General features: G+C 44.5%; 1 protein-coding gene across 2 annotated transcripts in view; it reads left to right on the top strand.

Annotated features, from left to right (window-relative positions):
- LOC310878726 (matrix metalloproteinase-17-like) overlaps nt 1-26889 on the top strand; it is a 77961-nt gene extending 51072 nt beyond the window's left edge. For both annotated transcript variants that reach the window (XM_083793102.1, XM_083793101.1), the window contains 7 exons: nt 4978-5264; nt 11033-11209; nt 18773-18878; nt 20763-20845; nt 22672-22824; nt 23918-24175; nt 25177-26889. In XM_083793102.1, coding sequence (XP_083649228.1) covers nt 4978-5264; nt 11033-11209; nt 18773-18878; nt 20763-20845; nt 22672-22824; nt 23918-24175; nt 25177-25505 — 1393 coding nt within the window. In that variant the 3' untranslated portion in view covers nt 25506-26889. The remainder of the gene's footprint in view (nt 1-4977; nt 5265-11032; nt 11210-18772; nt 18879-20762; nt 20846-22671; nt 22825-23917; nt 24176-25176) is intronic.
- The last annotated feature ends 1105 nt before the right edge of the window (nt 26890-27994 follow it).

Here is a 27994-nt window from a genome sequence, read left to right as displayed (position 1 = left end):
TTCGCGAACCTGGCAACACTGCCCTGTCTTCTAATAGGCCCACACTAGCTCTCAGAATCTGATTTTGATCTCCCGCAGGAGAAGAGAAACGAGGAAGGAGAGGAACTTTCGCCTCACGATTTTGCTCATTCCTTCTAAATCTCTGTATATTAAATATCGCTCTCTCAGCGAATCTCTTAGTTACATCAACATTGCTCTTTCACAGTTTTTGGTTTGTCCCAAACTATTACAATTACACCGTTCGAATTCGCCATTTCGCCTGCCAGCCATACTGCCGAGTACATTTCATTGCGCACACAAACACGCACACGCACGCCTGGAAGCCACGATCTCTCTCGCCACGCCACGCACGCACACACACACACACACACACACACACACACACACACACACACACACAGGAATAGCCGTGCAGCCTATACAAGGTGGCAGCGAGACAGGACGTTATAATCTTGAGTTTTATTAAATAACTGTCTTTCTCCGCACGCGCACGTGCGCACACAACATTATTCAAGTGAAATGCGTAACGCCAATATTGGGCTAATATAGGCTACCAATACAGGACGTTATAATCTTCACTTTCATTAAATAACGCTGTCTTTCTCCGCACGCGCACGTGCGCACACAACATTATTCAAGTGAAATGCGTAACGCCAATATTGGCCTAATATAGGCTACCAATATGTGGTTAGCCTACAGGGATTTACATATATATATATATATATATATATATATATATATATATATATATATTTATATATATTCATCTATACCAGGGCTGCCCACACTTCTTTTTACTTCAGAGCTACTTTCAAAACGACCAGTCATATACCCACCAAAAAAAACCCATTGCAGAAAATAGTTACAAAATGTAATTGAGGCCACATACAGTGGTGTCCCCTTCGTCTGTACCAGGCTGACTTCTATAGGTTTTGAAAGGTACCTTTCTTTTTTTTTCTTTTTTTTTTCTTTTTTTACCCAGGGAAGTAGCTGAGCACAGGTGCTCATTTTCAGCAACGCCCTGCACATCGAAACACACACACACACACACACACACACACACACACACACACACACACACACACACACACACACACACACACACACACACAAAATGTCATGTCAAAGGTACCTCTGGAAGCCACACCTCTGATGGATCGGGTTTAGTCTTAAGGGGTGTGTTTTTTTCACCCACTGTGTAATACAATGAATGGACGGTAGGTGGCAGTAGTACAGAGGCCAGAGAAACTATAAGACAAACGCACATGGAATGGGAAATAGAGGGGGGGAAATGGTAGGGTTTTTATTTTTGGTATTTGACTTTGCTACTGATGATTGTACGCAACAACAACTACTGCATTGTGTGTTTGAGCTGACAGGCCCTTTTTTATGTCAATCAATCAAGTCATCTCAGGTCATCTCAAGCGGCAGATGCAAAAATAGTTTTTTATATTAAAATTATATATTTTTTTAGGGCCATGTCATGTGCTCTACCTGCAAAGCCTTTGTGATCTATAACTTTTGGCCACCACTTCAGATCAGGGGTTTTGTCGGCCAGCGCCAAAAATGCTCCCCGACAGCATAATCGGAGCAAATACCGGGTAGTGTGTATGAGCCATAACGTGTTGACTACACTACACTACACTAATAAGGACACATAATAATAACTAATAACCCATCCGTTACTACATGTGGAGTCAACTCCCGCAATTTCCTTCTTCCCATAGTGTGCGGCAACGTAACTCTGGGATGAGCGGCCGCAAAGCGCTTATCCAAGGCGCTTTACATAGATTGCTCAAGGACACTTCGACACTAACTCTGGGGGAGCCCGGGATCGAACTGGGAACCTTGTGGTTTCCATCTGGTCACTCTACCACTGCCGCCCCGGGTGAGAGTAGGAGGGGCCATGTTCATTCAACAACAGAGCCTTTGGGTCGACTCTGCGGACTGGAGAACTATAGTGGGAGTGGCTCAGGAGATTGATCTCTGGCCTCCCCCTGGCAACGAACTGTCCTTGAGCAAGACACTGAACGCCTAATTACTCCCAACGAGCAGGTTGGCTGCCTCCGCCGTTGGAGTGTGAATATGAGCATGATTGTGAATTGGTGAACTCAAGGCACTTATAAAGCACTTTTTAATGGCCGTTATACGCAGTAAATCCTCTGCGTTAATTTATCTCTGGGAGTGGACAAATGTCCATAAGGGTCCATTTGGTTCTGCATAGGTGAGACTGAGGTTGATGGAATGAGAGAGAGAGAGAGAGAGAGAGAGAGATGTGGTGTTGTGTGGTGTGGTGTGGTGTGGTGTGCAAAAGATGAGAACAGAAATAGAAGGAGAAGTAGAAGGGAGAAGGGAGCAGAGTGGACAGTGATCAGAAGAGTGAGCCAGAGAGATTTGGGAACAGAAAGACGGAAGGCATGGATGAAGGAGTGAGCATGAAGCGTGACAGGACCTTTTTCTATTCAAATCCTCTTAACCGCTGAGAGGCGGGGGGAGAGAGAAATTCAAAGTGCGGCAGACAGAAAAGGTGGAGAGAGACAGAGAGATGGAGAGAGAGAGAGAGGGGGGGGTAGTACAATAGAGAGAAAGGATCAAGGAAAAGAAAGGCATCTGCAGGGGGCAACAGCCGAAATCAGCAGCCGAAGAGGCACATTTTTTGTGATCTCTTGCCAGAGTTCAGTTCCGAGCAATGCATAATGCAAGGTACACAGTGAAATCCTTTAGGTTTAACCTGGAGGTAAATGAACACTGAGATTATATTGTGTACTTGCAAAATGTTTGTCAGAGTGAGGAACAGGGGCAACATAAAAGCCATAAAATAAAATATGTGATGAAATCACAGCTAAATCAGTCTGGAACCGTAGCTGTCATCTTTTTTTTTTGGGGGGGGGGGGGGGTTACCTTTGATAACTGGAAGCTCTTTAAACAGACATGTGCCGTTTATAAAACTTTCCATGATTTATGGTTTATTCAAGTGCTGGGGGGAGAAGTGAGGGGATTTTGAGGTGCAGTCTATGCACAGCCTTTGTGCAAAATTCCTTTCAGTGCAAGCGCAATTTGGAACAATCTACCCAGTAACATAAGAGTGCAAAAAGGATGGATCATTGGACAATCAAACATGTGAACTGAACACTTTAAATGTAGTTTTAATGTTATTTTTTTTATTATCTTCTTGAGTGTCTTGTATTTTAGGTAAAAACCAGGGCTTTTTACTGCTGTTGTTTTTTTTGTTTTTTTTATAATGTGCTCTTTTTTGTAATGTTGCTTGTTTTCTGTATAGGGACTATACAGAAAATGTGCATTATTGCTAAATCCGGTGTATTAGCACACAGCATTGTCTGTGTGGTGTTAATTAGTAATTATAACACTTTATTTCTAGAGTAACCTCAACATTTGCCGGTCCCACGCACTTGAGCCATAATGTCAAATCGACCGGCTTCATCTGGAATCGTGTGCTTGCTTTCTGCTAAGATAACTGTATAGTTTAATTGATTGGTACACATGATCTCTGGACCGATCCGATTAAAACACCACAGGCAGAATTCTGATAGTCCGTATCGTTCGGCTGGCATCAACCCAGAGTCAAAATCAATTAAAACTAGAAAAAGTGCCCTTCTGGGCACAGGTCTCCACCAGGATTTCTTCCTCAGCCTAGTGGGAATATGCGTGCACAGTTTCATCGCAATCGGACGCTGCGTTGAGGAGTTGTGGCGATTTGTACAAAGCGGGCTACTCCTGAAAACTGTAGGAGCCAATTGTGGCCAATCAGGATGGAATATGAGAAATCAAACAAACCTGCCTTGATCACATGACTATGGAGATCATGTGTACCGATTTGCGTGAAATTTGGATAAAATCTGAAGGAGTAATAATAGAAAATGTGTTTTACATATGTCGGCCTCCTGGTGGCGCTATAAAGAGCAGATGTGAAAAATTCCAGGCAAAGGTTTTTCCTTGGCCTCTAGGGAGTTGGCATACAAAGTTATCCACAGATCCGTGCAGTTAGAGGTAAAAACACTTTTCGGCCAGTTGTAGCGCCACCTTGAGGCTGAGTTGAAATTGTTGATGTGGCATTTTGTCCTCGGCCTAGTGGGAATGTGGGTGCACAATTTCACGGAAATCACGCGATGTGTTCATGATTTGCAGCATTTTGTTTGAAACTGAGCACTCCTGTGAACTTTGGAAGCCAATCTTAACCAATCAGGATGGAGTGTGAGAAATCTGAAAGACCCGTTTCGTTGAATGGCTCTAGAGAGACTGTGTACCAATTTGCGTGATGTTTGGACAAAATCTGTAGGTGTACTGTGCAAAAACTTGTTTTGCACAAAGCGGCCTCCTGGTGGCGCTATAACAGGCCGTTCTGGAAAGTTTGGGGCAGAGGTTCATCGTTGGCATCCAGGGAGTGTGTGTGCAAAATTTGGCATCGACCGGGTTAACGGTGGCCGAGATTAGCTGCTCACGGACACACGGACACATGGACGGACGGACACACGGACACACGGACGGACGGACGGACACACGGACGGACGGAGTGCAAAACATACTCTCCCCACATGCCTTCGGCCTGGTGGAGACAAAAAGTTTAGGGGATAAATCCGTCACAGGGGTGACGTGACATTGTAATTGGCTAGCAAAATTAGTCGGAACGGCCTATATTAGCGAACGAGGCAACCACACGTCCCTCAGAGCTCCATACTGGTGTCTTTTATATTTTCTGTTACCAATGGGCAACATTTTGTAGCTGGCATTCGTAGCTTGTCAATTCTGAAGTGCTCTGATCAAGCCAACTCGCCTAATAGCTCAACTTGTTATCATGTTCTTTTTAGTCACTCTTTCTTTTGTTTGTCACACTGTGCTGTCCTTTGCCCACCTATTTGTTCCTCTCCTCATTTTCTCTCTTTATCTCTCCTCTCGTCTCGACTCCTCCTTCACGTGTTTTCTAGTTATATTCCCTCTCTTCCCAATCCCATCCCACAGAGTGAGAACATTCCCTAAGGAGTCACCTCTGCTGGGGAGAGACACGGTGCGTGCTCTCATGTACTACGCTCTGAAGGTCTGGAGCGACATCGCGCCGCTCAACTTCCACGAGGTGGCGGGCAACGACGCCGACATCCAGATAGACTTCACCAAGGCGGACCACAACGACGGGTACCCCTTCGACGGCCCGGGGGGCACCGTGGCACACGCCTTCTTCCCCGGGGAGCGCTTCACCGCCGGGGACACCCACTTTGACGACGACGAGGCCTGGACCTTCAGGGCACCAGGTGAGAGCGAGGCATGTTGGTCATCTGGCTGTGTTTGTGTGTACCTGTTTGAGTATGTACACCTGTCCATCCATTCGTGAATGTCCATCCATACGTGTCTTGCATGTGAACATATGGATTATTTGGATCTATCCAAAGTGTTTCACACATCCATTTACTTCCCCGACACTCCACCAGCCTCTGGAAAGGGAATAAAAAGAAAACGGAACTGGAAGAACAGAGATAAGATAAAAAATCTAATCATGTGGATCTCAGGATCTGCGTGGGAATGGTGTGGCTTCGATGTGGATCTGTAACTTTATGTAGCCAGCCTGTGAGCTGCCCAGCTGGGAGCTGCCCCCACACAAGCCCTGTTGTTTTCTTGGCCACTGAGCAGCTTAGTCTGGGGGTTAAGTGCCTTGCTGTTCAACAGTTGGCATTGAGGGAGGCATTGCTCATGGACCTGGTGGTCTGGGGAATAGAACCTGCAACAAGCGTGCTCCTCTAAACTTTGGGCCAGCGCACAAAGAAGAAAGCAACAACTAAATGAATAAATAAACAAATCAGTTGACGGTCTAGTCTCACAGCTGTTCCGTCTAATCACACAGATGGCCACATCCATCACTGACCAAACTTTGCACTCCTGCTTCCTTGGCCATACTCCTCCGTTCCTGCATCGACATCCCAACCCCCCTGCATTGAAAAATGAGAGCAAGGAGAGTTGGACACGGGAGACAAGGGACACAGAAAAACGAGGGCACAGGATGATCTGAGGGAACATTTGCCCCGAAACATTTCTCACAGACTGTTTCAGCTGCTAGTCTGGCAAGAGGTACCGCAACCTCAACAAGGCCAGACAGCCGTGGGTGGCTGGCTGTGTCCGTCCCTGGCTGGGTCTGTCTGAGCACGAAAATTTGCTTGGTTGGTTTTCACAAGTGTCACTGTTGCGCAGCCTAAAACAAACACACACACACACACATATTAACTGTATGATGATTCCGGGTGTGACAGTACAGTACAGTACAGTAGAGGGACCCCCTAAGGTCCCCCAAACGGTAACTCTGTCATTTATCTACAGTTTCGGACGCGGGGTGGTTCGCCAGAACCGGGACGGCACCCTGGGTGCGTTCCTGTGGGTCTGGAACTTCCAGTGACCCCCCGTGGACCCCCACACAGAGTTGCACGACTCACTTCACACGGGTGTGATTTTTTTAAATTATTGCAATGTTGACCCAAGCAATTCTTCTATAATACAAATCTTGAATCTTAATCGTGAACGATGGAGGTTGTGGGAGCGTGGCTACTAAGCTGATGCAGCTGGGATTCACCTCCCAGTCCCGTTTTTACCATTTTGAAGACTGTGGACCATATGTTACTGGACAGCAATTCTCAGTTCTAATTAGACCTCCCGCCAGGTCATAACCCATAACCATGCAGAAGAATAAAAGACTGTGTGTGTGTGTGTGTGTGTGTGTGTGTGTGTGTGTGTGTGTGTGTGTGTGTGTGTGTGTGTGTGTGTGTGTGTGTGTGTGTGTGTGTGTGTCAGCAGCTGTGTAGACGTGGGCTGAGGGTAGGAGGGAGCAGAGTCAGTGGAAGAGCAATCTGAGAACAGCAAATAAAGATAAAATAGCGCCCTCTTTCCCATTAAAAAAATGACAATTACTGCAGTCTCTCTCTGCTGAAAAAAGTCTCTTAAAAAGTAAACAAACAGACAAACTGAGACTGAAATCAAACCAATTATTTTGGGTGAGGTTAAATTATTTATTTTTCCAGTCACTTGGTCAAGAAAAAGTCACTCACTGGGAGGGTGAAACATTATTATTTCAGAGCACATTAATAGAATCCTCCATTGAACCCTCACATGGTTCCTTATTTAAGTGTTTGTGTTTGAAGGTGGAGTAGTAGAGTGCAGTGTATGTTTATTGCAGTTTTGCCTGTCCATTATTTGTTCAGGGATGGGAAAGCACTGAGGCACAGAGAAGCAATTTAATTAAAAAATGCTTCCTTTAATTTGAGTCACAGTCTGTCGAGTCCATATTGATGACTTGAGCATACATCTGGCATTGCTGGCTTGTGTCTAATTCATACATTGTATACGCTTAATCTTGCTTGTAAAACGGCAAGCTTTAAACCAATGTTAAACTTTAGTAGAACACTGGCTTATTCCAGAACTAATTTATGTGTTGGCAGAAAGTTTTAACCGGTTTCACCATACAGTGAGAATGAAATCACAATCACTATCAACATTATTAATATATCATGCCCATGTAGCAAGCTCAGTGGCCTTGTGGTTAGAGTGTCCGCCCTGTGACTGGGTCGGGGTTCAATACCTGGCCGGGTCATACCAAAGACTGTAAAAATGGGACCCAGTGCCTCCCTGCTTGACACTCAGCATCAAGGGTTGGATTGGGGGTAAGTCCCTGCGACATACTAGCGTCATGTCCAGGGGGTGTACTTGTACATCAAGCTGCCTCACGCTACAGAAACAGGAGATAGGCTCCTGGCTCGGCAAGGCTACTATGTAGCAAGCTATACAAAGTTACAAACCAAGTGAAGTCTCTACAAATGTTCAACATCGATCTTTACACCAATTTTGTACAAGCTCACAACCCGCTGCATAGACCATCACCAGCGCGCGGCGGCCATGTTGGCATTTTCCATTGAAAAAGTGGGCCAGCATTTCATTAACTTAATGGCAAGATCGCCGCTGTGTATAGGTTGTAGATCTTCTATTGTTTGCTGGTGCATGTGGTTAAATCCTCCCTTAGCCTTAGCTTACCCTGTAGGTATTAGATCCCTGAGTTATTATTCTCATTGTCCCATGGCCATAGGCATACGCATTGGCGGCCTTATATGTTTCAATCGTTTCAATTGAAAGCCTCCAGGGGCCTCCCTGTAAAAATAAATAGTAGTAGTAGTAGTATTAGTAGTAAGGTTGTAGTAGTAGAAGTAATATTGCATTATTCAGTCTCATCCGGTACGTCCACTTACCTAGTTGGCAGCAGCTAATAATCACTGCAGGTACTCGACCTGTCATGTCTATGTGTTCAATGTTTGGTTGTAATTGTTCCCACTTCCCAGTGTGTGCACTCACTGCTCTACAGTAGCAGTGCTGAGAGTTGCGATTGCATCATTGTATAGCCTATGCTGCCTTCCAGTTATACCTTAAAGTAAATAATTGTTTAATCAAGCTTTTGTGTATTTTTCTACTTGGCTGTGTATGCTGTCCATGCTTTGAAGTCCGATAATACACACTGACACTGAAAAGAATAATAATGATTCATTATTAAAATGATGACGTCATGAACGGGGCCTCCCGATCCTTAAGGCCGCCCCTGGGCATACGGCACCAAAATCAGAACACTAATAGACATTTCATGGACGAATTGCACATGCACGGCCAAAATGGCACATAGGGCACAGGTTGAGCTGCAACAGCACATGCGTGAATTACCACACCACTGCACCGTGGCCTTCAACATATTCCTGCTTGTTCAGCAGCAAAGAGGATTGAGAGGATTCAAACTGGTTAGGTCAGCTCTGAAGTTAAAAAGTGAATGTTTTGAGACTTCAGCAGATTGAGGAACAGCATAATCTTCTTAAGAGGGGTGGACCTTATCAGATGACCACTTTCATTCCCCTTTCCAAGTCTCTGAATAATTAATGTTGCTAATGCTCTTAGTTCCTCCACCCCTCCTTGTCTGCTGTCTAGGTCAGGAACATCTCCTGGTGCATTGTGCTCAGCGGGACCTCAAGAAAGGTTCATCCAATGTCATCATTAAATGTGCACAATTATTGCTTAATTGAAACTGGGCATTTAGAGCACAGCAGCAGACTGGTGAAATGCTAAATGTCCCCTTTAGTGATAAAGCTCTTCCCTGCTGGTTGATTGGTAGTTGAGGCATCCATTAGTATACATGAGAGGTAGTATTTTGGTCGGGTAAGCAAGGCCTGGGATTGCTGCTCTTTCTTACGACAGGCAACAGACTGCTTTTATTAATTGTTTCTCTGATGGTGCTCTGAAAATGCAGACTGAAAACATTGACTGTGACATACAGTAAGCCTCATTAGGCAGGTGTTTTTTCATGACTTCCACAATATTGCCGTGTTGATGTGCGTGCGTGCATATGTGCATGGGCTTGTGCATGCACAAGTGCACAGCATTCCAATTCAATTTGAACCTGAAGGTGCTGGGGGCGATATAGCTCTGGTCCATAGCCTATGCTTCTATGATTCTGCCCTGCATTGGCTATGCTACTTTCGCTTTTAAATCTCACATGGAACTCAGACCAGCCTCTCCTCTTTAGCGTAAATAAAAGTGGCAACGTTTTTGCTACTCACCAAAACAAAGGCGGGTTGTGTCATTAGAAAGCCTACTTTCCTTAGTAAGAGCACTCTGAGCCCCCCACCACACATATAAACGTTACTTTTGGGGCAAAAGGGGATTTTGTTTACACCGGGAAAAAATACTGCCTGCCTGCCTGCCTGCCTGCCTCTTTCTTTGCCTTCTTTCTCTCTCTATCTACACCAGCACAGTCTCCCTATAGAGAACTTGGCTCATACGCCTAAATCTCTGAGCTCTGACTTAGTTCGGAGACACTAAGTCCAATCCTGTCACCTCAGAGATGAGGGACATGCCACTGGTGTTGGTTGGACTCTAAATAAGATAATACATTACTGACTTTGCATTCAATCTCTCTCCTCTCGTCTTTCTTGCTATCTCTTCACCACGTGTTCTTGTGGATTAACTGTCAGCGTTTGACATCTCAACATCCCAAGCAGCCTACTGTAACCATGACTGCATCTCGCTAATTGTTCTTTGTCTTTCTCTGAGCACGTAAAGCCAAGCCAAATGGGAATGCTGCCTCTAGACTCGGACCTGTGCACTGCACACATCCAAGACAAATGAAACATTAATAGCTTTTTGGTTTCGCTTCTGGACCAGTGGTGGAAAAAGTACTCGCATGCTTTACTTAAGTAAAAGTATCAATACTGCAATACAAGTAAATGTCTTGAAATCAAAATGTACTTGAGTAAAAGTAGGCTACAAAAGTATTGCTATCAAAATGTACCAAAGGTAGAAAGTAGCAGAACGTGACAAGAGGGGTTTTGGTGGCTTTTCATTTCGTAAACGCTGAGTGGGGGTGCTTTTATAAGCCACTTGTCGTCTCCTCAGGTGTGTGGTTCCACACTCAGATTTTGATTGACAGCCCGGGGGCTCAGGTAGTATTACCATAGTTATCTCACAGTACCGCGTGCCTGAAAGCATTTAGCGCCTCCAAGCTGTCTGCTGCCGCGACTCTTAACTTCCACTACATAAAAGATGAGTTTTAAATGCAGACCGGAGGGTGGTGGGCGGTGGATGTACTGCTACACTTCTGCAATGATGTGAAGATCTCTGCTTTGTCCGAGTGCATTACAAGCCTAGCGGCAACGGCAAGGTTGACTGGCAGGAGATGAGATAGGAGCAGATTCCTTCATTAGTGCCGCACAGTTTTCTCAGCACTAATTACTTGACCACGTATTCTGGACTCCATACGGTTCGGTCCGATCTTTGCAATGCAATCGTTAAGTGATTCTGAAGACGAGCACGCGCTAAAGTGAAAAGTTTGCAGTTAAGACATTTGAATTAATTGGTTCTGCTGAATGCTTAATTTCTAATTATAAATTGTAATTTACTCATCTATTAAAATTGCAAATTTCTCTCTCTCTCTCTCTCTCTCTCTCTCTCTCTCTCTCTCTCTCTCTCTCTCTCTCTCTCTCTCTCTCTCTCTCTCTCTCTCTCTCAGATGCTCATGGGATGGACCTGTTTGCCGTTGCTGTCCATGAGTTTGGTCATGCCATTGGCTTGGCCCACACGTCAGCCATGGAGTCCATCATGAGACCATACTACCAGGGGCCCGTGGGCGACCCCCTCAAGTACGACTTACCCTATGAAGACAAGGTCCGCGTCTGGCAGCTTTACGGTACGGAGAGTCTACCTCAATGATAACCTCTAGTCTGGAGCTCATCTTTCTCTGCGCGCGCACGCACACACACGCGCACGCACGCACGCACGCACACACACACACACACACACACACACACACACACACACACACACACACACACACACACACACACACACACACACATTAAATCAGTGATGCTTCGACGGCACACACATTTCATTACCAGTGAATATTAGGTTTCAAAATACAACATTTGCTCAATTTAACGTGCCTTTCTGCATAAATCACAGGCAGATGTCTTCTATACGAATACAGAAACAGAGACGCATAATGACGTCTCTGTACATCATTGCAGTGTGGACTGGAATTGTCATCCAGAGTGCTTTACAATCATTCACACATTGACGCAGCAAAGAGACACCGTGTACGTCCTGAGCCTCTGCCGCCCCATTAACTTCAGTATTCGCTCAACAACTATGCCTGCATTTTGATTGGTTCTTTACTTCTTATATTTGAATGCCAGATACCGATGTGAAGTTATTTTCGATGGGAAAAGTGGTGTTATGAATTCCACCTGCGCTGCATCATGTTTTGTGGTACAAGCTCAGACCCTTGATGGAGCCTGGAGTTACATTTGCCAGGCTATACTGGTCCTTGTTGGTTGGATATCCTCATTCGATGTTGATGTTCGATGGTGATAATTTTTTCAATCTGTATCCTGGACCAGTTCTGCTTGTTCATCTTGGTAGCATCTGATATTTAATTAAAAATGCAATATCGCTATTGAACCAATATCAAAAATAATTCTGATATTTATTCACCGATATTGGCCGACATTTTTTCACCAATAATGACCGATATTTCACTGATATTGACATTAATAATGTGACTGTTATGGGTTTGAAAATGAAAACAAACTAAAAAATCAGCAATGAGCTAAATATAAATCTAATATATCTCTGCTGTCGGGAAGAAATCAAAATCCAAAATGTTCATATTTCAGAAAATGAAAACATTATTTTTTTCTGGGAATGAAGAAAACCAAAGCAATGCCTCATCAAAGTTGGTGTTGTGACATGATTATATATTATTATATAGTCATGTGGTTTTCCTTCCCCCAGCAGATCTACAAGCTCATAGCGCGCCACAGAGTGGTGCGCTATGAGCTTGTAGGTCTGCTATTTTTGAAAAATCGTGAAAATGTGGCACAAATCTTTGAAAAAAAAAAAATCTGAAGACTAAATGGGCTAATTCCACTCATCCTCGTTCTCCTCCCTTCCCCACATATACTGTACTCCCTCCCCACATATACTGTACTCCCTCCCCAACATGCATCTCCTCATACTTTCCACCCTTCGCCTCGTCTTCTTCGGCCATCTCTCAGTTCCTTTCCTTCAAATGGCAGGCACACTGCCAGTGTGGTTCATACACCCCTGACAGTTCATATCTACAGACACGCAGACAGACAGAACAGCCCTTTCCCCCTGCTCACTGTGCAGTGTAATTACCCGTGATGATGAGTGTCTCGAAGCATGCTGGATCCCAGTGGTGGAAAGTACATTTATTTGAAGGGGAGTTCCGCAGTAGACATTTTTTTTTAAATAATTTTACTTACTTACTTTTGGTAATTCAAGTAGATTTTGATACCAATACTTATTTTTTTTAATTCCCGAACAGTATTTCTACATTGCAGTATTGATATTTTTACTTAAGTAAAACATTTGAGTGCTTTTTCCATCACTGATGGATCCCATCCCTGATGTGGGTGAGAAGAGCAGTGCATCTCAACCTTTTTAATTTCAAGGACCCACAGTTTGACATGCATTAGGCCACGGACCTCTATTTGATAACTTTTCTTTTTAATCTCCTGGACCCCAATCTTCCCTGCAGTGGCGTGCGCACAGACATTTTGAGGGGCAGGTGCTGAAGTGGAAAAAGGGCACCTTTTGGGTGCATGGAACCGCCAGCTGCCTTAATAGTGTGTGAGATTTAAAGATTTTGGGGCGTAAATAATATATTAGACGCTATTAATCCAGAAAGAACGAACTTTTGAAAGGGTACTTTGCTGTCCAGAGGGCAAAAGGGCAGGTGCTTTAGCACCACTTGGTGTGTATCTTTGCACGCCTCTGCTTCCCTGTAAAATCACTCTCAGAGTTACAGACCTGTAATAAGGGTCTATTTGGACCCCTAGTGGTCCCTGGACCATATTGTACATTGAGAACCAGTGAAATTGAGCATACAAAGGTCTCCCCTCACAGGAAACCCAACTCATTAAAAGTATTTATTGATTTACTTAGCATGCAAGACAACTGGAGACTGGCTGGAGGGCAAGTTTAATAATCATAATTATGCTTCCCTGTGCCATATATTTTCTCTCTCTGATCTGCCATAGTTTTGCACCTTTTACACATATCTACATATATTATTGAGGACGCACGTGTGTGATTAATTGTTCAGTGGTGGGAAAAATCACTCGATTGTAAAAGTATCAATACAGCTTGTACAGTAGATCAGCTATTTTCAAATTGTCGAATTGTATATAGGGTTGAAGTGGTTAATGTGAGTAGAAATTAAAGTATTGGAAATTGAAAATACTTAAATAAAGTACAAATACCTCAAAATTAAAATTAATTAACCTGTAATTGTTACGGCATGGCTCTGCAAGAGGCTAGCCGTCTATGACAGGGTCCAGTGTCCGCCTGAGATTCTTTTTCAATTAATAATAGAAGTAAATGGGCCTTTGATCGCTCTGTAGCCCACATTTGGAGTCATACGTCATAGACGACTGACCAAGCTGGTCACATGAAGTCTGACATTTACATTGAAGCCAAGTCCAAGTTCCACACACTGGAGACACGCCGTGGGATCCACATAATTTAATTTGTCTTTTGTTTCTTTTTTATTCAAAGACTTACATTACATAGCACACTGGGGGATTATACAATGTTGTTGTCGGCGGAAATCTTTGTTTGCTTTTCTGCTTTTTTGTACTGTACATCCCAAACAAAAACACACCCTCCCGTTGGGGTTAGGTGTTGAGACCCAGAGGAATCAGTCATCCATATGATACAAAGTATGCCAGAATCCTTCCGTGTCGGTCCATTGGTGCGTAAGAAACACACATACTAAAAATAAAACCCTTGCTGCCCAATTATTTAACCAACACATTGAAACCCATTTAAATCCAACTACCGTGTTAGATATATTCTCAATCAATTGCCCAGCCCTCCCTCTCGTCATCTCTCCCCAGTCCCACCCTCCCAGAGGTCCTGATTCTTCAACGCGTTTACACTGATATAATGACGTGACGCTAGCGGAAAGGCATTTACGTGGATTTCCCACATTAATTTGGAATTCATGGAAATGGCCGTGAACTTGACGCTCACGTATATTGGTCGGAAACTCCGCCAAATCCTACGGGACCTCTTTAGGTGGCGGAGAAATCTACGCAAGCATACACTTGCGTATAGATTTATTCAGAAGGCTTTAGTCTTCATGCTAAATCAATAAATTGTTCCCAAATCTCAGATAAAATATGTAGGCATGTGTCCCCAACATATTGGTCGATCAGCACATAAAAAAATGATAGCATATATATAAAAGCCGAGTGCACTTGTATGCCTAAATGCATGCATTAGGATATTTCTGCATGCGCGATTGGGGCTGCTCACTCGGTAGCCTTCTACTCGAAGTGCAACGGTTGTGAGCTTGTAGATCGGCTCTCGCGGACTCGCGCTGCATGTTAAAAAACAAACTCACAATTATAATAAGAACATAGGCTTATCTGCATTCTGCACTGTACGAATCCAACATTGTTTAGTGTAGTAATGCCTGCAGTAGGCGGCAGGCCTATTGAAATTGTTTTGTTACGGAGCTCCTTGAGTTCACTGTCGGTGTGTGTGTGTGTGGGAAGGGGGGGGGGGGCAGACAGCAGCGTGCTGCCGATCCGATTCACATTGGAAAATTAATAGGGCTAATTAGCCCTATATAAAAAATAGAAGACCACATTAGCCTAATGAATGGCATCAGCGTGTTTGAAAGTCGGCCAGTCATATAGTTTTAAGCAAGATCACCTCCACTCGCGCTTGTTCACAAACATGACGGACAGACAGACAGAATTTATAATAATGTATATTGATATTGATCACATGGATGCCACACACAGAATAGTTTAACTCACTGGATAAACTCACTGGATTATAATTTCTTCAGACAAGAGGATCCCAGGCCTACGAGGTAGGCCTATAACTATTCACTTATGAATGTATAGGCTACTGTTCTTTATCGTGCAAACAGTGTCGAGGGCCCATGTCCCTCTAGCTCTCTCTCAAAAGACGACTTTTGCATTGACAATTTGACATATATCCGATATTTTAAATATCGGATATGTTTTACCTCTGCAAAGGTGTGAGTGAGCACCCGCCTTGGTCCCGAACTTAATTAAATAAATTATAATTATATTGCTTCAGCGGAGCACGAACCGTTGTAAGCTTGGAAATCTTTTAATTTCCTTTGGTGTCCTTTGATGGATTGATGTCAGTTTGTACATATATGGTAGCCTACAGTGGTAATATACAATGGTGCAAAAACGACATAACATAAAAGCCCTAACTGTCCTCATGCTCCTACATGTGTAGAATTATTAAATTAATAGAGTGCGGGCTATATTCATAGCAGTGACCGCGGCTGTGATTTCTTTCCAGCAATCATTTTTATTGTAGGCTAATTTGTGAACCGCTATTATAGTCTGCGGCTGCAAAGCCTTTTTTCTTTTTTTGACAGACGGATCTCAAACTGCTGTCTGCTGAGTCATGCTTGAAGCCTTTTATGGTACGATATGGGGCGTGGATCAATGCAGATGAGGTTGTCGGGTGCTTTTCCGATCACTTTGCACCCTCTTCATTCAGTATGACATACACCTGCGATACGCCTGCGAACCTGTGGTACACACCACTCTCTGAATAATACATCATCTCAACGTAGCTTGATCGGACGGATAAATACGATATCTGTTTCCGCCACAGTGTAACGGTGGCGTATTTCTTTTTAATGAATTAGGACCTAGGGGAGGCAAAACGTTACTATACCCTAAACTGGTCAGTCTACACAAGCTCACAACATATGCTATTTCAGGGCTCAAGTTGTTTAAGGTCCTTTTTGTGCGGGAACCGCTTTTGGTGTTAGCATTATGTTCTGCTTTAGCTATTGAAAAATAGCAGATCTACAAGCTCATATCGTCGAAGAACGATGTAGAAGACCTTTTTAGAATCTGATCTCAGGTCAAAATGGGTCCTTTTTGGTGAAGTTTGAAAATGTGTTCACCGTAGTGCAACATTCCTATAAATTCTGATTCTCATTAAGCCTTGCAAAGACATTTCTTTCATCGCACAGCACAGTGATGATAGATGACGACTCCGAGAGAGCAAAGTTACATAAAGTATTAAGCGGAGAGAGGGTTGATTTCATGCGGAGATGGAGAACTAGAGAGGTAATGAATGAGAGGGAAAGGCAGAGGAAAAGAAAGTAATCTGGGAGGTACTATTCACATGGATGGATATAATCAATGCAGCTGTGTGCTGTGTGGAAGTGGGTTGAATTGATTCAATTTGACAACTAGTACGTTGTCAAAGGACCTAGAATAAGGTCAACATACCTTTGCTGCATGCCGGAAATAGTAGATCTACAACTCGCAGTACGTTGTGAGCTTGTGGTTTGGTTATTTTTGCGCATTTCACAATTATTACATAATCGCCTAATCGCAATTATTTGAGTTAATCATAATTATGTTTGCAAAATCATCAATTGTTTCCACGTTGAACATTTTCCATACATTTTCAAACATTTGGGAAAAAAACAGATCAAATAGCAGATCTACAAGCGGAAATAGCAGATCTAGAAGCTTACAACACGTGTTGTAACCTTGTAGATCAACTATTTTTGCTATTTTGTACGTTTCTTTTTTGGGAAAGAAAAAAATATTAAAAATTATTAAATGTGTCAGTGATTTATTTGTATATTTAAGTTATTTGTCATATCTGCCCTGTGTGATTTATGATTACAAAGCCTGAAAGGCAAACGCAAATACAAACTGTAACGTTCCAATGTTCAATGCAAACACAATTCAATCGTTAATCGCAATCATTTGCATGACAATCGACTTAAATTTGTAGTCGTGACAGCCCTACATTTTCCGTGCACTTATAGAACGGCGGTGCGCCACACCATTGCACGTTGACGGATTATGAAGTGCGGCCATTAGAGCTCTGATGTTTGACCCCCATGTCCTTCCCCAGGGGTCAGGGACTCTGTGTCTATAACGTTTGACCCCCATGTCCTCTCCCAGGGGTCAGGGACTCTGTGTCTATAACGTTTGACCCCCATGTCCTTCCCCAGGGGTCAGGGACTCTGTCTCTTAGAGCTCTGACGTTTGACCCCCATGTCCTCTCCCAGGGGTCAGGGACTCTGTGTCTATAACGTTTGACCCCCATGTCCTTCCCCAGGGGTCAGGGACTCTGTCTCTTAGAGCTCTGATGTTTGACCCCCATGTCCTCTCCCAGGGGTCAGGGACTCTGTGTCTATAACGTTTGACCCCCATGTCCTTTCCCAGGGGTCAGGGACTCTGTGTCTATAACGTTTGACCCCCATGTCCTCTCCCAGGGGTCAGGGACTCTGTGTCTATAACGTTTGACCCCCATGTCCTTCCCCAGGGGTCAGGGACTCTGTCTCTTAGAGCTCTGACGTTTGACCCCCATGTCCTCTCCCAGGGGTCAGGGACTCTGTGTCTATAACGTTTGACCCCCATGTCCTTCCCCAGGGGTCAGGGACTCTGTCTCTTAGAGCTCTGATGTTTGACCCCCATGTCCTCTCCCAGGGGTCAGGGACTCTGTGTCTATAACGTTTGACCCCCATGTCCTTCCCCAGGGGTCAGGGACTCTGTGTCTATTACGTTTGACCCCCATGTCCTCTCCCAGGGGTCAGGGACTCTGTGTCTATAACGTTTGACCACCATGTCCTCTCCCAGGGGTCAGGGACTCTGTGTCTATTACGTTTGACCCCCATGTCCTTCCCCAGGGGTCAGGGACTCTGTGTCTATAACGTTTGACCCCCATGTCCTCTCCCAGGGGTCAGGGACTCTGTGTCTATAACGTTTGACCCCCATGTCCTCTCCCAGGGGTCAGGGACTCTGTGTCTATAACGTTTGACCCCCATGTCCTCTCCCAGGGGTCAGGGACTCTGTGTCTATAACGTTTGACCCCCATGTCCTTCCCCAGGGGTCAGGGACTCTGTCTCTTAGAGCTCTGACGTTTGACCCCCATGTCCTCTCCCAGGGGTCAGGGACTCTGTGTCTATAACGTTTGACCCCCATGTCCTTTCCCAGGGGTCAGGGACTCTGTGTCTATAACGTTTGACCCCCATGTCCTCTCCCAGGGGTCAGGGACTCTGTGTCTATAACGTTTGACCCCCATGTCCTCCCCCAGGGGTCAGGGACTCTGTGTCTATAACGTTTGACCCCCATGTCCTCCCCCAGGGGTCAGGGACTCTGTGTCTATAACGTTTGACCCCCATGTCCTCCCCCAGGGGTCAGGGACTCTGTGTCGCACACCAACGGCACGCAGCAGCAACACTCCCACACGGCCGAACCACCGGTGCTGCTGGACCTCCCCATAAACAGGTCTACTGTTCTGTAAGTCCAACATACATCTATTCTATACTGTTGATTTTGACAGCACATTTTTATCATATAGTCTTTTGAATGAAACTTAATTGAGTTTTAGTCACATTTTTTGTCATCTGAAATGTTTTAGTGTTAGTCTAGTTTTAGTCGACTAAATATCACAAGAGTTTAGTCGACTAAATCTGCAGTTGATTTAGTCCACTAAAATGTATTTTGGTGGGCCTTGATGTTGTCATAATGGCTGCTCACGTGCTGGAAATAGCAGATCTACAAGATCACAACACGTTGCACAGCTGCGCTGTGACACGTTGTGAGCTTGTAGATCTACTATATTCAGCATGCAGCCTAACATAAAATGACTTGTCGTTTAGTTCTACTGGATCTCTTCTCCACTAGTCCCTCCCTAACATTTTTAGTGGGATTCTCTCCAGTCTCCACCTCCATCCACAGTGCTCAAATTGGAAATACTTGCGCTTTGCACACAAGTTGGCCATGAATGGCCTACTTGTGCACGAGCAGAGCATGCAACTTACCTCAATCAAGTTATTGAAACATCTGAGTTATATGTCTGTATATGAATCCCATTTGAGATATCCACTGGGATATTATACATTTTTAAATTGTCCTATATATTAGTTTGATACTCAAATTGGTTACGTCATCCACATATTTATACATATTGTGTGTTTTTGGTGGCCCCCTTGGCCAGTCAGAGATTGGCTGATGACATAACTATGTATGTTTATATAAAAAGGGTGGTTCCTGATTGGCCGAGGGACAACACCGACATATGCCCCTCGGCCAGTCAGGGATTGGCTGATGACGTAACTGTATGTTTATGTAAAAGCGGTGACACAACCCCTGATTGGCTGAGGGAGTCACCGACATACGCAGCTGAAAACAGTACTTGCGCTCTGCTCGCGCAAGTAAAAATACCTCAAAATTGTACTTAAGTACAGTACTTAGTTACTTTCCACCACTGCTGAATGGAGATCTTTGTTGATAGGATGACTGGCGTCTTGCTCACACAGGGAGCCCCTGTGGTGGCGATGGCCTCATCATTGGCAGTCTGGCCATGTTGCCACTGGTTTAAAGTACTAGACAGCCCATATAGACCAATGAACTGGAGGAGCTGATGTCATGCTCTGATATTTGGCTAGCTAGAAGTAGGTTTAACCACTCTAACCCTGTATACTTGATGTTGAATAGCCGGAGTCCCCCAGGGCTCTATACCAGGCCCGCTCTTTTTTTTTCCTTCAACACCTTCAAATCTCTTAGCTGAAAATCGCAGATCTACAAGCTCACAACATGTGGCGTTGTGAGCTTCTAGATCTGCTATTTTCGCAGAAGGTTTGACCGCACGCACACACGCACGCACGCACGCACACACACACACACACACACACACACACACACACACACACACACACACACACACACACACACACACACACACACACACACACACTTGACAAAGATGACATGACAGGATTGGGATACAGTATAAGAGAATACATGCTGTATTATTTAAACACTCGGTCCCGTTATGTCTAGCAGCGCAGTGAGCGCGCACCGATACATTAAAGCACGCCCCTCATTAGAACGACCCCACCAAGCGCAGGTTTTGGTTGCACAGTGCTGCTCACACAAGCACACTGTACCATGTGTACATAATGTATTGTGCACCGCACAACGTTTTTTCCACACCATTCACCTGAGTGATCTCCAGACATATAGTTTATATTGGGGACGATAAGGTTCAGTGTTTATAGGTCGCTTAATTTCCTGGGTTAGTTTTATGGTGTGTCTACACTTTCTGTGATCTAGCACTTTGTTATTGCCAATCCCTTTCCTCCATCCTTATCTCTTCTCCTCCCACTCTTGTCCTCTCAGACTGGCACGAGATGCCCCAGACAGATGCACCAGTCACTTTGATGCAGTGGCCCAGATACGAGGCGAGGCTTTCTTCTTCAAAGGTACGGAATTAAACCCAAAGATGAAATGAGTGAGGGTGGCGAGGTGAAACCAAATGAGCGTTGAACAGAGAATGAGAGAGGACCAGTGGTGTCATGCTCGTAGAACACAGTACCACGGCGTGTACTGGTACCCCCAAAACATTTTACGTGCACGCGCAGGTACGGAACGGGGGTACGGCAGGTACGGTGCACGTGCGTGCACACTAGAACGCGTCCCCAATCCCCATAACAGAAGAGTAGCGTCTGTTGGGAAGCCCAGTCAATGGGCTGCTGAAAGACGGAAGTGAGAAAATAAATTGGCACCTTTTACCAAACTACTAAACAATATCCCACAAAAAAATGTTAGTAGAACTAAAAGACTAAGTAATTTTATGTTTGGCTGCATGCTGAATATAGTAGATCTACTGTAGGCTAGTCTGTATAGGCACATAGGCTACCGTGTGTTGACATGTCGGAACCAGTAGATTATCAACACAGTATGATGGTGCTAATGGAATGTGTTGTTACTTGTTACCTGTTGTTTTATGGTCGTTTGAATTATTATTTGTCACGAGTTGACTCATACACTATAGCTGTGCTGTGCACGTGCAGGTTCATAGCTCTATGAGGCGCACGTGAAGTCATTAAAATGCTGTGGTACTGAAAAGAAAAAACGTCAGACTGCCCTTGAAGTTCCTGGTTCAATCCCAAGCTCCTCCTGGTTTGGGGTCAAAGTGTCCTTTAGCCCCCTATGAGCAGGCTGTTACCTTGCCTGCCTGTCACTGTGTGAATGGGTTAATGTAATGGACATTGTAAAGCACTTTGGATAAAGGTGCATATATATATATATATATATATATATATATATATATATATACTGTAAATTAACCATTTATCAAATGAGCACAGAGATCATTAATTCAGACTGTGGTCTTGCTCTCTCTCAGACCAGATGAATAGAACATTGAGTGGTTGAGTAAAACTGTGCTTAGTTGTCACAACCAATCCAGATACTGTAGAATGAGCCAAGTCATGCAGCTGAGAAACTCCAGTCCAACAGGACCACGGAGCTGTGGTTCCCAAATGGTGTGCCAAGGCGCCAGTGGTGGAAACTAAGTACATTTATTAAGTAGTATTTCCAATTGTCTGTCACTTCGTGCCGTGCTGCAAGCTTGTAGATCTACATTTTGTCTTTTCTTTTTTTGAGTGGTACAACCACTCCAAGGAACAGCAATGTCCGTGTCCGTGTGTTCACCTATGTGTTCACCCACCTGTGTTCATTAATGAGCACCAGTATAATGAGTACCAGTAGGGGCGCTGTTTGCCAGAAACAGAGAGAGAGAGACAGTGCTGCACTGTTGCCTGCTAATATGAGAGAGGGGGGGGGGGGGGGAGAGAGTTGCACCACTCGGTTCACACAGGTGTGATTGTTTCTTGAAAGTATGACTGATTTGGAAGGCATTTGTAGAATCGAACCCATGGATAAGGAATGAAGCCATTAATTCGCACACTGTGGGCTCCGATGCTAGTGATGCGTGGCTTTATTTGCACAATGCTCCTCCTCAGACCTGAGGAAGAGCATTGTGCTCGAAACGTCACAGTCATTAATTTGTGCAAATAAAGGCACATATCACTAGCATCAGAGCCCACAGGTAAGGTAAGGTCATTTTAGTGTGCGAGCGTCTTCATTCCTTATCCTTGTATACTACTCATCGCTCGGCTGCGGCACCTGCCCACGTTTGGGTTGGATTGTGCATGTCTTTGTACTTTTTTTTCCGTAGAATCGAACCCATGTCATAATGGCTTAAAGCACCTTTAACTTCACCCTATTCTTCTCTGTCACGTAGGGAAGTATTTCTGGCGTCTGACCAGAGAGAAACACCTGGTGTCTCTGCGTCCCGTTCAGATCCATCGTTTCTGGAGAGGCCTGCCAGCCAACCTGGACAGTGTGGACGCCGTATACGAGAGACCTGGAGACCACAAGATCGTTTTCTTTAAAGGTACTATAGGACCGCCCTCCGGGTGCCGGCCTATCGCAGGCCACGTTTATTTGTTTATTAACGCATTCTGAACGGGAACCCATTTTGGTGTCAGCATCATGTTATGCTTTAGCTATTGAAAAATAGCAGATCTACAAGCTCATAGCGCGCCACCGAGTGGCGCGCTACGAGCTTGTAGGTCTGCTATTTTTGATAAATCGAAGAACGACTGACATTTTTAGAATCTGATCTCAGGTCAGAATGGGTTAATCAGACCAGTGTGTGTCCAGTGGAAACCTCGTATGAATCTGATCTCAGGTCAGAATGGGTTAAATGGATCCCCATTAGCTAACACCTCGGTGACAGCAAATCGTCCTGGGGTCCATAGAAGATACACTGCATTCAGTAAAAACATGATAAAAATACACAATATTGCATTATACGAAAAGAAGACAACGTAAGATTGACGGATGTGCAAAACAGTGTTCCAGGCTCTGATCCAGACATTTCCTAGCTCTAGTAAGTGCAAAACAGTACCTGCATTGTACTAAAGTCCCCTAGTCTAGAGTACCTATGTCAACCTATACTTGTCAGACACGCTAGCAAGCTGTTCCAAGCTCTGAAACAGAGATTTCCTGGTTCTTAAATGGCTGTCGGGAACAATGCAAGCCGTTCCATTTATACTGCTGTGCAGCACAAATGTTATTCGGACAATCAGGGTTGGGTTAGCCAATCGGGGACTTACAATGGCCTAGAGGCATAAAAAGTGACGTGACATGACGCCAATATGTTGATTCTATTACTTTAGACCTCTAATTGTTTGAAATTTGCACGTTTGAAAACATAACCTGACCGACTTCAAAAACTTGAACAGTTCAGTTCTCATTGTGAATGAGTTGTCTCTGGTGAATGGTACAAACAACAAACCTTTAGATATAGGATCGAAACCTCCTGTGTTTTGTTTAATCTGTAGTGTTGCGGGCATTCTGCATTTACGTGCTTTCTCTCAAATTATCAATTATTAGAAAATGTCTGGTAGATAGTCAGCATCAGTTATTAAGCTCTCTCTCTCTCTCTCTCTCTCTCTCTCTCTCTGCCCTTGACCAACACTCAGGTCTAAAATACTGGGTCTTTAAAGACAACAACGTGGAGGAGGGATACCCCCGTCCAATCAGCGACTTCGGCCTGCCCGTGGAGGGCGTGGACGCCGCCTTCGTTTGGTTGCACAACGAAAAGACCTATTTCTTCAAGGACAATCACTACTGGCGTTACGACGACCACCTGAGACGCATGGACTCGGGCTACCCCAAAGACGCGACGCTTTGGAAGGGGCTGCCTCTGCACCTGGACGATGCCATGAGGTGGTCTGATGGTGAGCGGCCGTAACCACTTAAACCCCTGTACTAGTCTTAGAGGCCCCTTTTCCACCAGGATTGAACCGTTTAGTTTATTTTTTTCCCACCTGTTATTGAACCAGTTCAATATTCAGTGTTTCCACTGAAAATGAATTGGTTCTGAACCCTAACATCTGGTTTGGAACTGGAACCAAAAAATTTCCGCCGGTTCCGTGAAAGCACCACCATGGTTCCAAGAATCTAGAACAGAACCTGCAGTTCTAGAACCAAAGTTATTTTGGTGGAAAAAGGGGCCTTAGAGATTTGGACTTGGGTTACAACTGTACTCTTAGACCACTATTTGTGCCTGATCATTTAACTTTGAGTGTCAAAATGTACACGTTTAGGGGCTAAGGTGTAGGTGTACAGTCGGTTAAGTTCTGCCTTTACCCGCTAAGCAGAACTTAACCGGCTTCACTCAGAGTGGAACAGTCAATGGCCAAGCATGCGTGCACCGTGCGCAGTGCGTCCATGTATGTGTGACAGTAAACTTGTTCCTCCCTCAATGACAGCCAACCTTATGTCCATCAACCAGTGTTCCTCTCTCTTTATAAAGGTCACTTTATATTCAGTTCTAGTTAAAGTAGCACTATGTCACTTTTTTTGTCAATGACTAAAATGTAATTTTTTACAGTCTGAATGGGACAGTATGTTTATCTCCCTGCTATTCTATTGAGACATTTAGATTGTACTGTATATGTCATGTCTCCCCGAGACAAAGGATCTGATACCAATGTTGACCTGATGGTCAAGATTCAATTGATCGCCTGAGCAAGTAGTCAGGCTCTATTAGCTCAGTGGTAAAAGAAGTGAGGTAAAATAAACATGTGCAAGTACTGTATGTAATGCGTTCTGTTTGTTCTGTTGGTGCTCGCACTCATGCACTCATGCACGCACGCGCACGCACGCACGCACGCACGCACACACGCTCGCACACACACACACGTTCACTAACATTACCCCTTCCATCTTCTTGCAGGCTCCTCCTACTTCTTCAAGGGGAAGGAGTACTGGCGTGTGCTGGCCAGCGACATGGAGGTGGAGGTGGGCTATCCCCGGCTCATTGCTAAGGACTGGCTGGTGTGCACGGAGATGCAGTCGGACTCCCCGGACACGGAGTCCAACGGCACGGAGACGAGGGTCAACGGGCAGCACCACCCGGACCACGCCGAGAACGGCTACGAGGTGTGCTCCTGCACCTCGGACACGGCCTCCCCCCTGGGGGTCCATCGCTCCCCCTCCCCCCTCTGGCCCCCGACGCCGCTCTGGACGCTGTCACTGGCCCTCCTCCTGTCCTCACTGCTATGATGTCAAAGGAAAGGGGGAGGTCAAAACAACTGAACCAGGAAGTACTGTACTGTACTGTACGTCCAGCCAGTTGGCTGAGAACCGCCGGTCAATGGCCTAGAGACTCCTTCATGGAGGGTCATTGTCTTCTCAACCCAAACCACAACTGGACCAATTTGATCTTGTACTTATAAGTATATTCGTAGCATTTTGTTATTATTTCTGTTATTTATTTCTACGTTTAGTGGACACCGTCATCCGAAGCGCCTTATGAGGAGTGCGTGCATTACCGCGAGTTGATAGTCAGACTCGTTACCTTGACAGTGCCAGTGTCATACAGTACACACTACAGTGAGTTGTTACATAGGACCACATATTCATTTCACAAAGTTTCTCTGAGCGAAATCAATCGTTTTGGATTTCGGTCGTTTCCTTTTGATGAGAAGGCATTTACTGTACGTCGGTTTGAAAACGTGTCGATATGATCCCATTTGGAAATATTAATGAAAAGATGCTCCGTGATTATTTTCTCCATACAGACAGAGCAGATTTACAGAAACAACGGCTGAGACATGGCAGAGTAAACAGGTGAATAGATGTGGCTAGAACTAGAATGTTTAATAGTAATGTTTAATATAGAATGAAGCAAGGTAGAGATCAGAAACGTGAATAGTAAATAGGCGAATAGACAGGAATATTGCTACCTGTGAAATACACCCACAAACCCAGTTGTCATTTTCTGTGCACTTAGACAACGTGCTAAGAATCCAAGAATCCACTAGTACTTAACACACGTAACCATGGCATCAGTATTCTGAGGGGAACCTTTTCTGAAAATGGGACTAATGTGAGGCATTGTGAGCTTGAAAAGAGATTTAGTGTAGAAGGGAAAAGGGAGTTTTGGTATAGAGGCCCGGGCTTAAGCGGTTAAACTGACATGCACCCACCCACAAATACACAGTCAAGGTTCACGGTTCAAGGTTAACTTGTGGAGAACTTGCAGGTTAACTTGGGAGAAATTTGTGTTGGAGACAGAGTCACAGCTGCATACAAATAACAGACACGTTCACATAAGAAAAGGAAAAACACCATGAAACACCCAACATACTGTACAAAACAGAGATATTGCACACATTCCCTTGATAAAGTGCAACTAGTCAATAAAGTGCATTCGGCAATCCCTGAATCTCTGATTGAGTCAAAGTGCATTCGGCAATCTCTGATTGAGCATTTTGATTGACAGGGGAACAAAAGAGTGTTTAAATCTATTATACACATACCGTGGAGTTCTATACCTCCTACCGGATGGCATTAGCTCGTACTCTCGGTACAACACATGCAAGGGGTCACTTCATGTTTGTTTAGAACAGCGTCTGAAAAAAGCTTTGGTCATGTAATGTCTGCATGTCTTTTTTTTTTTTTTTTAAGATATTTTTTTGCGGCTTACGCCTTTTATTGATTTTTTAAGGGACAGATAGTAGGCTGACAGGAAACGGGAGAGAGATGGGGGGATGACATGCGGTAAAGGCCGTGTCGGGTTCGGGAGTCGAACCCGCGGCACACCGCGACTGGATCACCAGTCCGGTGCCCAGACCGTTACGCTACGGCCTGGGCCATGTCTGCATGTCTTACCCACTGGACGAATGTTCCTGTGGGTAACGTTGGAGTGGACACTTGGGAAGTTGGGACACTTCGATACCATGGGAATATAATCCGATGGATGTTTGGATTGAATGGTTGGTTGGAGAGATCGGAAGGGCTCTGTCATGTCCAACACCTTTCTGGAAAGTGTGCCCCTGTATCTCCATGGAATCATCAACTTAATTCTCTGTTATGGAAGCAACGGATAACTATTGTTTTTGCTGAGACGCACAGATGGAACGTCTATGACTGTGGATGAGGGAGAACCAGGCATTTTGTTTATTTCATAATGTCCCCAAAAACACCGTCATAACCATGGGTCCCTCTTCATCACACCTGGACACTTTCCTTTCTTCGTTCAAGTACTTTGGTGAGAGGAGACCCAGGATGGATACTGTATACAGGATACCAGAGAACAATAAGGATCATTTATATTTTGTCTCATGACCTGTTCAACAAGTGAAGATAGTGTTTTCAACTGATTCACTCAACAAAAAATGATGGGTAAAGCGACAAATGCCTTTAGACGGCTTGTAGACCTCACAACTTGGCAAATGGATTTATTCTTATTGTTAAGATATGTTTACATACAATAGAGACATATATTTGAATTGAAAAGCTCTACAGCTATTGGGGGGGGGGGGGAATGGAATTGTGAGCATTTCAAGCCATTTTTTCTATTGTGAGATATTTTTGTAGAGAATAAAGAATCAAAATCTCTTGTTTGCCAAAAATAATAAATCGACAGAATGTGTCTTAGTCACTTATTGGGGCTGAGACAAGGGTATTATTATTCACAGTACACACAGGTAAGTAGACATAATCCTTAATTTAAACACATGTTTGACAATAGACCCAAATGGACCTGT

This window comes from Protomyctophum parallelum (assembly GCF_964188405.1).
Source record: "Protomyctophum parallelum genome assembly, chromosome: 21".
Lineage (NCBI taxonomy): Eukaryota > Metazoa > Chordata > Actinopteri > Myctophiformes > Myctophidae > Protomyctophum > Protomyctophum parallelum.
The sequence above is the reverse complement of the archived record's forward strand: the minus strand, read 5'-3'. Positions and strand labels throughout refer to the sequence as shown.